Consider the following 16,661-nt stretch of genomic DNA (forward strand, 5'->3'; position numbering starts at 1 on the left):
AGGCTTACCTATAGGTAAAAGTCTTTAAAGTGGGTTTACAACCACTTTAACTATATTGAAATGTCACAAAACCAAGCATGTCCTACTTCTATCCCCAGCAAGTAATTCTTTGCAGCACACATAGGTTGCTTTGCTAAAAAAAAAATGTCACTTTGTAAGAGAGGACAGGAGGAGGAGGAAGGGTGGCACAACATGACCTTTAGGGTGCAGGTCTGCTATATGGCAAATTGCCCTGTCTAAGTGTTGGGATAGCGTTAAGCAAGGCTGCCCACTGCAACCAACTTTATATGGTGTGAATAGCCAGCCATACATGGGAAAATATCAGTGGGAGTCACCCATTCCTTCCAACTAATCACATTAGACTTTGATTTGCCCATTGCTTTTTTTCTTGCCGTTGGCACAGATGTCATTTAAAAAGATCATTATGTTCAGATTTTTTTGTTTATGAAATATAGATTTCTACTCATTATTTTTGCTGAACTGTTTTTTTTTTTTCTTCTCTCTAGATGACACGATGCATCATTGAAGTTCTGTCCAATGCTTTGGCTAAACCCAATGCACCACCCATTGACCCAGAATGTAAGGAAATCCTTAAGAAGAGTAAGTATCAAAACTGACATTGATAAAATAAATTGGACAATTTTAGATAGTACTGCCCTACAAACCACATGTTGTCTTCAAAACCAAAACTCAGGTTGGATACTGCTGTGCGCACTTAAAGTTCCTAAAGGATCACCATTGTTTAAGTTGAAATAAATAATGCTTATGAGAAACGCCTTCATTCCCCCTAAAGCCAGTACCACTTCAGGGCTATTCTAAAGAAAAAATAATAAAACTATAATGATGTTTACTTGATTGAATTAATTAAGCATTTTCATTGTCGTATAAAAGGGGCTGAAATCTATCCCTGAGTATGTTAGAACTACATGCAGGGGTGCACAGGTCCTACAAGCTACCACTTTGACTATCACTGATGGATAGAACAGTAAATCTCAACCTTATTGAGACCAAGGCCCAGTAAATTCTTCCAAAACCTTTCATGCCCCAACATTAAAAAAAGGTTTATATGGGATAGGTATCACTATGGAGATAATGATGGTTCTGAAGGGGGTTAGGAAACTCCGTAACAGACTTGGAGGCCCTGTAGGAGATACGGTTTCTGGAGGGGCTGGGGGTTCCTCCAGGATACTGGGGGGCTTTGCAAAGGGAACCGTCAGAGACTGAAGGGAACTGTGGAGGCTAGGAGGAACTGTGGGAGGGTGGGAAGCTCTGTGGGACACCGTTGGAGGTGGGGGGGTCTGGAGGTCCTGTAGCAGGCTGGGGGGCACTGCAGGCAATTATGGGCAGATGGAGGCACTATGGAAGCTGGGAGGCACTGTGGTAGATTAATGGATCTGCAGCTGGAGGAGGAATGCTGCAGCCCGGCATTGGGCCATAACCCAGTAGTTGAGAACCACTGGGATAGAATCGCTAAGGTGCCCCAGTGCAGGATATGTTACTACTGGCCAAGTAAGGACACTTTTTATATCGAATGACTGCTAAATAAATAATAGCATTGTAGATGACAGTGGGAGGGGTCTCATCACCCATCTGACCCACATCCTTTAAAAATGGGCTCCAGTGAGAGGGCTCCCAGAGGGAGCATACAGCCCCCTGGATTATTAGCATGGAAATCAATGTAATTGACTTCATTTTCTATTTCCAACACACAATCTAGATCCATTTGCAAACCATTATTTTAATTAGCTGCTTGTAACTATTGCTGACTGGAGATTCAAGAATATGTGATAGTATAGTGTCACCACAGGATGGCCATTGCGGACACCATTTATGAAGATTGTGCCACGTCCTATTTATGAAATTTGGAAAAGATTTACTATTGCTAGAAGCATGGACTTTCCCAGCACAGCAATATGACACTCATGTCGTAAAAAATAGGGAGATTCAAGAAGACAGTTGTTTATTAGGAGAACCATACTATTGAAAAAATTGACCCTCAGTTTTCATTCCTATCTCAGCTTAACCATAGAGAAGAAGACTTCACCTTCCACATTTGTTGCAGCCACTACTGCTTTGCGGGTGACATTTGCAATGGTACAGTCCCCAGTGACCACAGATAGAACAGCATGCAATGGGAATGTTATCCCTCTCTGGTGGTCAGTGATTATTATTGTTATACAGGAATTATATAGCGCCAACAGTTTACGCAGCGCTTTACAATGCTAGAGGGAGACAATACAGTTACAATAGAATAACATACAAGAGGATTAAGAGGACCCTGCTCAGAAGAGCTTACAATCTAATAGGGTGGGGCAGGTGTTACAAGAGGTTGTAACGGTAGGGAATTAGCTGATGGAAGAGGCAAAGGATTAGTTGGGGGAGTGATAGGTTTCCCTGAAGAGATGAGTTTTCAGGGATGGCCTGTAGGCAGCTAGAGAAGGAGACAGCCAGAAAGGTTGAGGTAGAGCGTTCCAGAGGATGGGAGAGGCTCTGGAGAAATCCTGGAGATGAGCATAAGAGGAGGAAACAAGGGAGCTTGAGAGTAGGAGGTCTTGAGAGGAGCAGAGAGGACGATTTGGGTGATATTTGGAGAAAAGATTGGTGATGTAGCTCATGGCAGAGTTGTGAATGGCTTTGTATGTTGTGGTTAGTATATTGAATTTGATTTGTGGGACAATCGGGAGTCAGTGTGGGGATTGGCGGAGAGGGGTGGCAGACACTGAGCGGTTGGTAAGGTGGATAAGCCTGGCAGCAGCATTCAAGATAGACTGAAGAGGGGATAGCCTATGAAGTCGTAGGCCTATGAGAAGGGAGTTGCAAAAGTTGAGGCAAGAGATAGCAAGGGAGTGAATGAGTAGCTTGGTGGTTTCGGTTGTTAAAAAGGGGAAAATTTTAGAGATGTTGCGGAGGTGAAGTTGGAATATTACCAACTTCGTTTTAGAGAGATTTCGTTTGAGTAAGTGGTGCAACATCAATGCTGATATGTCAGTAAGTAATTTAGTAATGCGAGAGGAGACTGAAGGAATGAGTTGAGGAGTAGACAGATTTTAGTGTCATCGGCTTATAGATGGTATTATTGGAAGCCATGGGCAGTTATCAAGTGACCAAGGAAGGCAGTATAGATAGAGAAGAGAAGGGGTCAAAGAACAGAGCCTTGGGGAACCCCCACAGAAAGGGGCAATGGAAAGGAGGAGATAGAGTTGTAGGTAACACTGAAGGAGCGCTGTGATAGGTAGGAGGAGAACCAAGATAGAGCAGAATCTTGGAGGCCAAGGGAACAGAGTTTGTTAAGAAGGAGCGAGTGGTCAAGAGTATCAAAGACCACAGAAAGGTCAAGTAATAGGAGTATGGAGTAGTGGCCATTGGTTTTAGAAGTTAGTAAATCGTTAGTGAGTTTTAGTAAGGCAGTTTCTGTGGAGTGCTGTGAGCGAAAGCCAGACTGTAAGGGATCAAGAAGGTTATTTTCACTTAGGTAGGAGCTAAGACGGCAGTAGACTAAGCGTTCCAGAAGTTTAGAGGTGAATGGGAGCAGTGAGATGGGTCTTAAGTTGTTCGGGTTGGTGGGGGTCCAGTGAGGGCTTTTTAAGTATGGGAGTGATCTGTGCATATTTTAGATGGGAGGAAGATGCCACTAGAGAGGGAGAGATTGAAGATGTGAGTGAGGGAGCATAGGATAGAATAAGAGGGTGATCATAATAGTTGTGAGGGAACAGGATCCAGGGGACAATTGGTTACGTGGGCATCTGAGAAAATTTTGGTAACCTCTTCAGTAGTAGCCAGTTCAAAAGAGGAGGGTATTGACTGTGCTGTTAGTAGGGAAGATGTACGCACAGTGGAGGTGTTCTCACGTATTGCATCGATCTTGTCTTTGAAGTGATTGGCAATCTCTTGGGCAGTGAGAGAGTTAGTGGGTAGAGGGGGTGGGGGATGAAGCAGAGAGTTAAAGGTTAAGAAGAGCCAATGGGGACTGGATGAGAAGGTATTATTGAGAAAGACAAAGTAGGCTTGTTTGGCAGCATGGAGGCAGGAATTGTGTTTTAGGAGAGCAGATTTATATAGGGCGAAGTCCTGCAGGCATTTGGTTTTATGGTGATTCAACTGTGTCTGCTTATTCCTGCTTCCTGAAGGTAACATGAACATTATTGGGCAGCTTTCTTAACCTTTTTACCCCAGAGGAACCCCTAAAAAAAAAATCAGATCATTACTAAAACTGGAACCCAATACTTCTGGGAGCAATGGGAAAAGTAGCCTGCAGTAGTGGCCAGAATGCCATCCTTACATATAGCCAAAAACACCATTGGTGTCCTGCTTCTGCCTTTGCCAAGGGCATTGGTCCTGGGACTATGCAGGCACCACTAAATCGGTAAATAGGCAAGGATCCCCTAGCAATATCCGGAGGAATCCTAGTGTTCCATGTTACCCTTGTTGGGAATAGCTATTATGAAGAAAGTTGTTGCAGCATTATCTTTAGCTGAAGTTCGCGTCAAGGGCAAATAAACTAAAACAGTCACCTTATACTTTAAGTTTAGCAAGACCATAATAGGAATTTGCATTCTGTTTTTGAGTGCATGTTGCTCAGAGAGTTTAAAGTATTAGCGAGAGCTACAAGACTGGTTGACGATATACAGAAGCTTTTAGCCCATCAGTGTAGCCTTGGAATGGGCGCCTTAGGAACTAGGATTAGCAACGATGAAAACCGAAAAGTCCATCTGCATGGGTTTTGGCAGCAATCTTTAAGAAGTCTGTGTCCTTTGATGACAGAGCCTGGTATTATATTTTCCCAACCATCAAAGCTTGGCATTATACAATAACTAACAATAAAGATTGATATTATCCTTTTTGCTGATGCCAGAGGCCACAGACAGCACTCAGAATCTCATTTAGGACCACATTTTATGATCGATGTTTGGTTGGTTCCAGAAGTGACAAATGATGGCTGGCAATCGTATTACAGAGGGGCTTAATGTAGAATTTGTTCATGTACATCTCCATGTGGCGATCTGCTTATCGGTACTAAATGCAACAGGAAAACATCAATGATCTTAGGCAACAGAAGTTTAATAATATATTTACATACAATAATCTAAAGATCAGTTAAAGCCCAATTAAACTTTCAGTTTAAATCAGCTAAATACATCAAAACACAAAGTCTTACATTTCTTTCAATTGGAAACAGACACATCCTAAGTAGAACAGCCTGTCTCCCGGCAGCTTGCTACAGAGATAGACTCTTGATCTATGCATAGTGAACTTTTTGAAGAAGTCCAGCTCATGCATTCCTGATTGCAGAGCTATAGGTATGACTCAACAGGAGGTGCGCCGTACCCTTCCAACACTCACTATCAGCAAAATACATTTGAGATGCGTCAAAACAAAAGGGGTGCAAAGTCTTACAGTACTTTTCTATAGAAAATGGGCACATCCTAAATAGTCTCCCCCTGCCTGCCTGCTGCAGAGCAAGGCCCTTGTTTGCTGTCTAGAAGCAGTGATGCCTCTGCAAAGGTCCTGCTAATGCTTTGCTGACCACAGAGCTCTAGGTATGACTCAACAAGGGGTGTCTCAGACCCCTGCAGAGAGACTACTGCTCTTACATAGAGAGCATAGGGTCCTTTGCTACATGATGCTGGTTGGGACAGGATTTTCGTAAAAAAAAAATGAACTCCTATGAGTATATTTATAAATTACATGTGACATTTACCAAACATCAATATCAGGTGTATCTTCCTACGACATGTGTGTTAAAGCCACAATAATTCCCGGTTCACACTATCGCGACTTGTCAGGCGACTTGTCAGCCTGACAAGTTGCGGTCCATTCAGTGCTATGGGAACCGTTCTATTAGGAGCGACTCAAGTCGCTCCGACTTAGAAAATAGTTCCTGTACTACTTTGGGGCGACATCGGAGCGACTTGCATTGACTTCCATTATGTGAAGTCCGTGCAAGTCGTGCCGAAGTCGCGGTGCATGTGACTTCACAGGTCGCCCCCGAAGTCGGATCGCCATAGTGTGAACCGACACTAAAGGTTCATTTAACCACTTTACCACCGGAGGATTTTGCTGTCTTACGTCTAGGCCACTTTTTGCGATTCGGCACTGTGCGACTTTAACTGACAATTGCGCTGTCGTGCGACGCTGTACCCAAACAAAATTTACGTCCTTTTTTTCCCACAAATAGAGCTTTCTTTCTGTGGTATTTGATCACCTGTGCGATTTTTACTTTTTGTGCTATAAACAAAAAAAGAGCAAAAATTTTGAAAAAATAACAATATTTTTCACATTTTTTATATGAAATTCCCCCCCCCAAAAAATGTAAAAATCAAAATTTTTTATCATTTTTGGCCAATTTGTTTTCTGCTACATATTTTTGGTAAAAAAAATTGCAATAAATGTATTTTGATTGGTTTGCGCAAAAGTTATTGCGTTTACTAACTAAGGGAAAGATTTCTGTCATTTTTGGTGTTTTTTTTTAACGAGTAATGGCGGCGATCTGCGATTTTTTTTTGCGGGACTGCGACATTGCGGCGGACAGATCAGACCCCTAACTGACATTTTTAACACTTTTGGGGGTACCAGTGACATTACTACAGTAATCAGTGCTATATATATGCACTGTTACTGTAAAAATGACACTGGCAGGGAAGGGGTTAATTTTATTGGAGAGGGAGGGGTTAATGTATGCCTAGTGCTTACTGACGTGTGTGGGGGGAGGTGACTGAGTGACACAGGGACAGATCGCAGGTTCAGCTATGCTGAACCCTGCAATCTGTCCCTGCCTGTCACTTAGGAGATCCGCCCGCTTTGTTTACACAAGCGGGCGGATCTCCAGACTCAATTCCCCGACGATCGGGGAAGAGCGGCGGTGATCACCACCGCTCCTCCCCTGGCCCGACTCCCGCTGTGACTGAAAACAGTGGGAGCGAGCCTCCGGCGGCGCGCGTGCGCCACCCACAAGGGGAGGAGGCCAGCGACGTAGGTCTACGTCGCTGGACAGGAACGAGCCACATTGCCGCAGTAGCAGCAATGTGAGCGGGGGTAAAGCGGTTAAAAATAATAACAAACTTGTTATACCTACCTGCTCTGTGCAGGCAGGGGACCTCTTTTCAGGTCCCCCTCTGGCGCCCCTGGTTCCCCCTTTTCAGCCAGTGCCCCTAATAGCAAGCTCGCTCCAGACCCCCATTCTATGCGTCCATAAGACACGCGGAGCCATGGCTCCTGCTGCTATCTCAGCCATGAGGAATGAGAGGCCCGGGAGAAGCTCAGCTCTCATTCACATCATTGGATCAAGAGGGAGCTCAGGTGACTATTAGGGAGGGGGGGGGGAAGGAGGGGGGGCCACTGCATACAATGAATACATAGAATGCATGAAGGTAAAAATCTTGAGTTTATAACCACTTTGTTTTCAATCTTATTTTATTAGTTTATAAAGTCCAAGTCTACAAAGAAGAATAAAAACAAAACAAGAACTCCCACAGAAACCCTCTTACTTATTACCAATTCTCATAATGCACGACATTTTGTAGTCAAGGTGTAAATACCGAACATTCAATGTCAGACAGATACTTTAACTTCAAACAAATGATTCAGTTTACTAAACGTTTATATATTCTTAGTAATATCAACTCATATCAATAATATAATCCAGGAACTTCATGACTTAGTTCTCCTCTAAATAAAGCATCTAATCCAGATTTACAAAATCAGTTTATAACCACTTTAAACTACAGATAAATTTACTTTCGGTGAATGTTTGGTGAATGTCATGTTCACAGCTTTATAGTGTAGCATCCTCTTAGACAGGCTGCTAGGTAGAGAAGCTGGATTTGATTGCTAGGTCTGTTTTTGGTTTCCCAGGTAGTGAAATTGATTATTGTCCCCCGGATCTGTTGAGAAACTTCCATGGTTTAGGGGCAGAAATGCAAATCTCTGACCTGAATATTTGCTACCCTCTGGCCAATCCCTGGGGATGTGTGTCCAGTAGGTGGTCAGAAAGGGGGGCGTAAATAGGCTGAAACCTGTTCAGACTTTTCCCTCCCCTGGAGAAAGGGGAGCAGTGTGGTTCGTCCCCTGTAAAAGGGAAAGGGGGATTGTATGCTTTACAGTAGTTATTAGACCCTGAGGCTTTCTTGGACTGGCCGCTGGACTCTTATGGCTCGTTTCCACTGAGCTTTCTGGTACGGTTCGGTTATGCCTCGTTTCCACTGAGTGGTACGGTACGGTTCGGTTCAGTACGGTACGGTTCGGTACGGTACACATTGTGTTTCCACTGCCAATAGTACCCTTTCATGATAGGCGTGGTGTAGCAGGAAAGACGATTCTCTGTCAACCAATCAAAGTTCTGCAGAGTGTAGCTCCACCCTGTTGGTACGGTGCTAATGTGCTTGGTACCCCAACGAAAGGGTACCAAAAAAGTGGTACGGTACGGTTCGGATTTAGGGTACCATTCATAATGGAAACGGCATAAATAGCATACCGAACCGAACCGTACCAGAAAGCTCAGTGGAAACGAGCCATTAAACTCCCCCTGGAACAAGTCTATGGCCTGGTATCTACTGGAAATCATGAGTAGAGCTTTCTCTCCTGATCTGCAGTTTTATCTATGGTCCTCTGCTTTGGATATAACAGACCTTTCCAGTGTGCTAAGTGTGCTCTCTCTCTATCCTGAGGTTGTCAGCTGTGGGAAACTGTCCCAGTCTGGTACATACTGGTCCTACTCGTGCTCTGTTATTCTCCAGGTCTACACTGGGATGGAAATAATGTCTTGCTACTGTCAAGTGGAGAAGTGCCTCTGCTAACTCTGTGCCTAATATTTTCCTGGTCTACAGCTCAGGGTGAAAATAGACTATGCTAGGGTCCCATAGAATAAATGTCCTCTACAAGTTGTGTTTGACGTTTAGAGTATCCCGTATCCTATACCATCTATAAGTTCATTCAGCAATAAAACTAAAGAACAACATCCCCTAGACTGGATTGAATGGATTGTTGTTGTGTGCATGGCTGCCTCGGCACTGCTGTGAAAATAATGGCACTTTTCCACTGCAAGTACCGGCTCGGCTCTACTCGGCCCTGCTTGGCCCGGTTTGCTTTTCCACTGCTGGTACCGCATGGTATAGTGTCGGAACGGTTCGGTACGGTACGGTATAGTTTTGCTTTTCCACTAAAGTAGTACTAAGTTAAGTGGGTGGGATAACAACGCATGCAAAGGATTGTGGGATATGGTACCAGTTTGGTACCTGTTGGAACCACAATCGAGTAGGTACTGTTTTTTCAGAGCCGTACCGTACCGTTCAGTTCCATGCAGTGTAAAAGCAAACCTGTACCGTACCGTACTGAACCGTTCCGACCCTATACCATGCGGTACCAGCAGTGGAAAATCACAAAAGCGTGCCGAACCGGTACGGTTCTATGCAGTGGAAAAGCGCCATTAGAGAACCAGTCTTACTCGGCTCCTACGGGGGGCAGCACTACAGTAGATACGCCTCCAAAACTTTGGACTTGCCTCTTTTGTATTTAGCTGGTTTAAACTGAAAATTCAATTGGACTTTATAACAATATCATAGCATTTTACAACAGAGCATAAGTTTATATTGCTGAATATCCCACATCCAGGGGAGGACTGGGAAGGGGGGCAGGGTGGCAAACGCCCCCCGGGCCGCTCTGCTGCCGGGCAAAAATGCCACACTCAGGGCTGGATTAATATAGGGTCCAGACACTGTATACAGCTGCCGGTTTGCCGCTACACAATGTGATATTTGCAGAGCTGCAGTGGAGCGGTATGAGTATGCAGAGTGTGCTCCTGCCACCGGCTGGCACAATACTAACACAGTCACTTCCCTGTCAGGCAGAGTGACCTCTGCCCGACAGGAGCTTCCTAGGCCCCGCCTGGCGTGATGTCATGTATTTTTGTTAAACCTCCTTTATTGCTATTAACATTAAATTATGTTACCACATTGCATCAAGTTTGTCTTGCTTCATAACATCAATATCCGTTATAAAACCAGGTGGACATTGATGGTGAGCTGATTCAACGGTTCAATGGGCCACGTGACTGGACTTGCCCCCCAGGCCTAAAGCTGCCAGCCCTCCCCTGCCCACATCGACCTTACTTATAATAAGATGTTTTCATTTTCCACATGGTTTCTACTATGTAGCTCCATAAAAATATGAGCTAAATTTTACCCAGTATCTAGGTTACGTTACTGCCTTCATAATCAAACACGCACCCTCACCGTGAAATTTATTTGGCGTGCAATAATCAACTTTGTTCAAGTGACTTTTCAAATGTTCAAATAATTAGCTGCTAACCAAGTCATTACCAGCCTTGTTAATAAAGAAACTTGCTGAAATAATTAAAGAGCTGGAAAATGTTATGAAACGTGGAAGTATAAAATTAGTGCCACCATTTAACAAGCCGATTTTATAGATGATTAAATCTGAACTCCAGGATAAGAAAAAATGTTGTCTAAATACATTTGTCATGTGTATTCTTCTTGAATCTTGGTGTGCTTGGTGTATTTCTTCCAGACCTGTGCAGTAATCTAGCATGAAACCTTGCATCTGTGCAGGAGCTTCTTCTAATAAAGACCGGTCATTGCTGCCCTCTCTTCTTGTGCAGGGTGACTGGTCTTGTCTCTGCCCCTCCTGTAGTTCTCTCTGACCTTCCACTGTAGGATGCCTGTAGTCTCTGGCCATGTCCTGTAGCATGTTTGAAGTCTCTGGCCATGTCCTGTAGCATGCCCATAGTCTCTTACCATGTCCTATAGAATGCCCATAAATATTAAAAAAGAATAGCGCGCAAATGCAAAAGAAATTACTACCAAATCTGAAGAGAGTCCATAAATAAAAATGGGGGTTTGGTCCCACCATATGGCCATATCGTGCTCAAGCCCACTACTGCGTCAAAGTACCCCATTATCAGTAGTGGGCATGAGCACGATATGGCCATGTCCTGTAGCATGCTCATAGTCTTTGGCTATGTCCTGTAGCATGCCTGTAGTCTTTGACCATGTCCTATAGCATGCCTGTAGTCTCTGTCCATATCCTGTAGCATGCCCATAGTCTTTGACCATGTTCTGTAGCATGCCTGTAGTCTCTGACTATGTCCTGTAGCATGCCCATAGTCTTTGACCCCATCCTGTAGCATGCCCGTAGTCTCTGAACATGTCCTGTAACATGCTCATAGTCTCTGAGCTAGCCTGTAGCATGCCTGTAGTTTCTGAACACATCCCTTAGCATGCCCATAGTCTCTGACCATGTCCTGTAGCATGTCCATAGTCTCTGACCATGTACTGTAGCATGTCCATAGTCTCTAACCATGTCCTGTAGCATGCCCATAGTCTTTGACCATTTCCTGTAGCATGCCTGTAGTCTCTGACAATGTCCTATAGCATGCCATAGTCTCTGACCATGTCCTGTAGCATGCCTGTAGTTTCTGACCATGTCCCATAGCATGCTCGTAGTCTCTGGCTATGTCCAGTAGCATGCCCATAGTCTCTGACTATGTCTTGTAGTATGCTTGTAGTCTCTGACCATGTCCTGTAGCATGACCGTAGTCTCTGACTATGTCTTGTAGCATGCCTGTAGTCTCTGGCCATATTCTAAAGAATGCCCATAGTCTCTATGTCTTTTAGTATGCCTGTAGTCTCTGACCATATCCTGTAGCATGACCGTAGTCTCTGACTATGTCCTGTAGCATGCCTGCAGTCTCTGGCCATATCCTGTAGTATGCCCATAGTCTCTGACTATGTGTTGTAGTATGCCTGTAGTCTCTGACTATGTCCTGTAGCATGACCGTAGTCTCTGAATATGTCTTGTAGCATGCCTGTAGTTTCTAGCCATGTTCTGTAGCATGCCCATAGTTTCTGGCCATGTCCTTTAGCATGTCCACACTTTTTGACCATCTCTTGTGTCATGCATCTAGTATTTGACCATATCCTGACACTAAATATTCACTGAATTCCTATATGCGGCCCTTTGTTGATGTCAGGGGCCACACTTGAGACCCCCCTATATCACGAAAATTGACCACCATTGCTCTAGAGACTGTACAGCTATCCTTTCTATATAGCTCAGTTGTAGCAGAGCAGTAAGAAGAGTAGAAGGTAAAAACCTTTTCCTAACATTCAACCATGCAACTGTGAAAATAGGCTAACCAAAAACCAGCACCTAAAAAGGGGCGAAAGCTGGTATAAAAATCCTATTTTCTCCTTTGTTTAATGATAACACTGTTACCTGTGTGCAGGGCCATGCTGTCATTGAGTCCAATTGAGTTGCTCATAGAGACATGGTGGGGGTGGCTCTGAGGCCCCAAGCATGGTCCTCCCTATTGGACAATCTTAAAGCACTTTTAAAAACTAAGGGGATGGGAAAGGACACCAAGCAAAAACGTATCCAGCAGGTATAGTGGTATAGTCACTAGAGGGAGCCAGCCCCTCTTTTTCACTTATGCCTCGTTTCCACTGAGCGGTACAGTTCGGTACGGTTCGGTACAGTTCAGTACGGTTCAGAATGGTGCACCTTGATCAGGCTTGCGTTTCCATCGCCAACAGTACCCTTACATGATAGGTGTGGTGTAGCCAGATAGTAGTGATCAATGTCACTTGATAGATCTCTGTCAACCAATCTACATTCTGCAGAGTGTAGCTCCATCCTGTTGGTACGGTACGATTGTGCTTGGTACCACAACAAAAGGCTCCCAAAAAAGTGGTACTGTACGGTTCGGAATTAGGGTACCATTCACAACTTTTGACAATGGAAACGGTAAAAATTGCGTACCGTACTGAACCGAACAGAACCGCTCAGTGGAAACGAGGCATTAGTGTCCCACCCTCCTGTAGGCAGTAGTATACCCAGAGGTTGCTGAATCTACACCGCAGTGTCTCATAAAGAACGATAGAGAAAAGAGTTTATTGCATGCTAACAGTTGTTACTACATGTTCAACCAAACCCTCCAAATCCTTTCATTAGAAAGACCTCATCTGGAATATGCAGTTCAGTTTTGGGCACCAGTTATTAAAAAGGATATTGGGGAACTGGAGAAAGTGCAGAGAAGGGCAAACAAACTGATAAGAGGTATGGAGGAGCTCAGCTATGAGAAAAGATTAGAGGAACTGAATTTATTCTCTCTTGAGAAGATTAAGGGGGGATATGATCACCATGTATAAATACATAAGGGGTCCATATAGTGAACTTGAGTTTGTTCACTTTAAGGTCAACACAGAGGACAAGGGGGCTCTCTTTACGTCTAGAGGAAAACAGATTTTGTCTCCAAATACGGAAAGGTTTCTTCACCATAAAAGCTGTGAAAATGTGAAATAGACTCCCTCCAGAGGTGGTTCTGGCCAGCTCACTAGATTGCTTTAAAAAAGGCCTGGATTCTTTCCTAGGTGTACATAATATAAATGGGTACTAAAATTTTTTTTAGGTAAAGTTGATCCAGGCAATATCCGAATGCCTCTCGGGGGATCAGGATGGAATGTTTTTCCCCTGCTGTAGCAAATTGGATCATGCTTAGCTGGGGTTTATTTTCGCCTTCCTCTGGATCAACAGCGGGTATAGGATTGTGTATATGGGATTGTATGGTTGGGTTTTCAATACTGTTTTTTTTTTTTTTTTATGGTTGAACCGGATGGACTTGTGTCCAATAAAATAAAAAAAAAACAAAACAATCCAAAAAATAATAAAACCCATCAAAAGATTGTCTTTTCTGAGCTATGACTGGAGGTGAGAGACATATTTGATAATGTTATTTATTACATTGGACGTTGCTTTTGTCTAGTGGATTGATACAGAGATATATTTCCACATTGTGTTTCTATCACAGATGTGCAGAACAGGGCTGAGTCACCAGTCTATTACATTTTATTGACAGAATGGTTTATTAACTTCCCATAATCCCTTGCAGCTCAGCATGGCTTTATGCTCGGTGGAACACAAAATAAATGCAGAAAATGCCCTTTTACATCTAACGATAGTCACATCCAACGATGGTTCAAGTTTATATGTCTTTTTTATTCTGTTTTGGTGTTTGAAATAGTTTCAGTCGTAGGGATGTAAGCTCCTTCTATATGATATATGTATTTTCTACTTTTTCTAGAACATAAAGAGCACCAAAGTTCACGGAATAGAATGTAGAATTTAAGAGGAGAATAATGATCATCATTAGTAAATCTATATATTTTTCTACCCCAAGAAAATACATATACTTGTTTTAAAATGAAGGACCCAACTATCAAAGCAATGAAAATATATGCAATGTATTATCCAGATACTAACAGGATCCCTTGAGCCCCCATTCACACTGGGGCGACGCTACTTCACCGGGCGACCTCACAGGTCGCGGTGCACTGCTCGCCCCGTGACCTCGGAGTGGCCAGCACGGACTTCATAACATTGAAGTCTATGCAGGTCGCTCCGGGTCGCCCCAAAGAAGCTCCGGACCCTTTTTCTAAGTCGGAGCGACTTGTGTCGCTCCTATTAGAACGGCTCCATAGCTTCTGTATGGCAGGCGACCTGTCAGGCGACCAGGTCGCCTGACAGGTCGCCCCAGTGTGAACGGGGGCTTAGAGGCTTGTTTAAAGGCTTGGAGGGGCATAACAACACACAGTTTAGTTGCATTAAGCCCTTTAAGTTGCAAAGTCACCCGGCAGGGGTGTTCACATACTGCGGTCGCAATGCTTTGCTTCACAGCTATGGCACAAATTATTCCCTTTTTTGGATTTGCCGTAGGGGGGAATGGGGGAAGTGTCAAAAAAAAAAAAAACGTGGTTAAGCACATTAAGCCCCTATGAGTTTGTCACCGGGATCCAGCGATGTATCTCGGCGGTGTCTGGGGGCGGATCTTCCTCCCGATCCTCTCCGTGCCCCGCCTTCTGTCTCCTGCGACGTGACGTTCGCAGGGGGGTGGAACCGGCGGCAAATTCAAATGTAAACACACCAAACACACTGATACAATGCAGAATCACATTAGTTTTCCCCCCAGTGCCCTTTCCTGCAGTTTTACTGTACTTTTTATGTATATATATATATATATATATATATATATATATATATATACGTGTGTATATATATATATATATATATATATGTATATATATATATATATATATATATATATATATATATATATATATATATACAGTATATATATATGTATATGCATACATACATTCATACATACTTTGACTTATTTATAGTTTTTTATTATATTATAATTTATGATTTTTTGTTTCAAACTTTGTCATACCCGAGATGTTATAAAGAAGGAGCAGGAGTTGCTTGGTAGATAGGATTCTCTGTACTTCAACCTCGACTGAGAACAGCCTCAGCCCCATTGACACACCAGGCTAAGCAAATTGTTACTGCACTGCTACTGGGAGCACAGGTATAGATAACCTGCACACAACTAAGGTTCAGTATCAAAAAGCAAACACCAGACTGGTTAGTGGTAAATAAACCCAATATATTTTCATGGGTTGCAGTAAATAGCAGTATTCACATAAATGAATAAGTCAAGGATTATATCAATCACAGTTCACTAGACAATATGTTCACTAGACTATAGCAGCATAGAATGGGGCTCTTTGCAGCTAAATTAGAGTAAACCTGTTAATCCACAAAATCAGCAATAAGTAATGGCATTAGAAAACAGTAACAGCAATGATAATCAATACTGCAATAACTTCTCTGTAAACCATGGGTGTCCAACCTTTTGGCTTCTCTGGGCCACATTGAGTGTAGAGAAATTTTCTCGGGCCGCATATAAAATATAGTTAAGGTATATAAGTAATAAAATGCTGCCGCGCCCTTCCCGCGCTGCTGCCCCCCCCCCCCAGCACTAATTTAACACAACTAGAGGATGATCCCTTCTGAGGCAGCCTCTGCCTACAGTTAGTTGGAAGCCGCTGTGGCCGTGCCCCCGACCTGACTTCCTTCTTCCCCATAAAAAAAAATGTCAGGGGTCAGTGGGCCGCATTGCCTGGGGCTCTGGGCCGCATGCAGCCCCCGGGCCACAGGTTGGACATGCCAGCTGTAAACAGTAGGCTACATCCAGTTTACCCTATGAATGGATGTGAATAAATTTAAGACTTTCTAAAGAGGTACCTCATACTATGGACAATAGGCAAAGTTCATGGGATGTAACTATCTGAATGAGCAGTTTTTAGCCCTAGCTCTTCAGCCGGCTAGCGTTGGGGCCCAGTCTTTACTGTGGCGCACATGAGTTCACTCCAAGTAAAGTCTGCATGCTGCTAGTTAGATGGACAGTCCCTGTGTGCTTGATCTCTGCTAGCAGAAACAGGTTAAAAGCATCAGTGTCCTTTCACTAGTCCCAGTGATACAGCAACAGAGGAGCAGTGATGTGCACGCCTCGGTCTCCTTGCAGCAAAGAGAAAATCCCTCGGTATTCAGCTTGTGAAAATACAGCTCTCTCTTTTTTTATACCGGGCTTACATTGGGAATTGTAGTCCAATAGTCCATTAGCTGCCATAGTATAGTTTATTTATCAAACTTTACCTCCCATGATTCAATCCTGCCAATCTTCAAGGCTGATGGTCATTGGGAGACACAGAAAGCACTGCAGCACATTGTTTTCTGTGTGTGGCCAAGCACCTGTCTACAATTGAATGCCTCCCTGCTGGTACTGCCTGAAGGATAAGTATCTGTCT

At 43.6% G+C, this 16,661-nt stretch overlaps 1 protein-coding gene across 1 annotated transcript in view; it reads left to right on the forward strand.

The window, feature by feature from the left end:
* CHGB (chromogranin B) overlaps positions 1–16,661 on the forward strand; it is a 129,927-nt gene that overhangs the window by 93,452 nt on the left and 19,814 nt on the right. Inside the window, exon 3 of the mRNA XM_082251242.1 lies at positions 507–600. Within this exon, the coding sequence (XP_082107368.1) occupies positions 507–600 (94 nt within the window). The remainder of the gene's footprint in view (positions 1–506; positions 601–16,661) is intronic.

This window comes from Pelophylax lessonae, assembly GCF_965119305.1.
Source record: "Pelophylax lessonae genome assembly, chromosome: 3".
Lineage (NCBI taxonomy): Eukaryota > Metazoa > Chordata > Amphibia > Anura > Ranidae > Pelophylax > Pelophylax lessonae.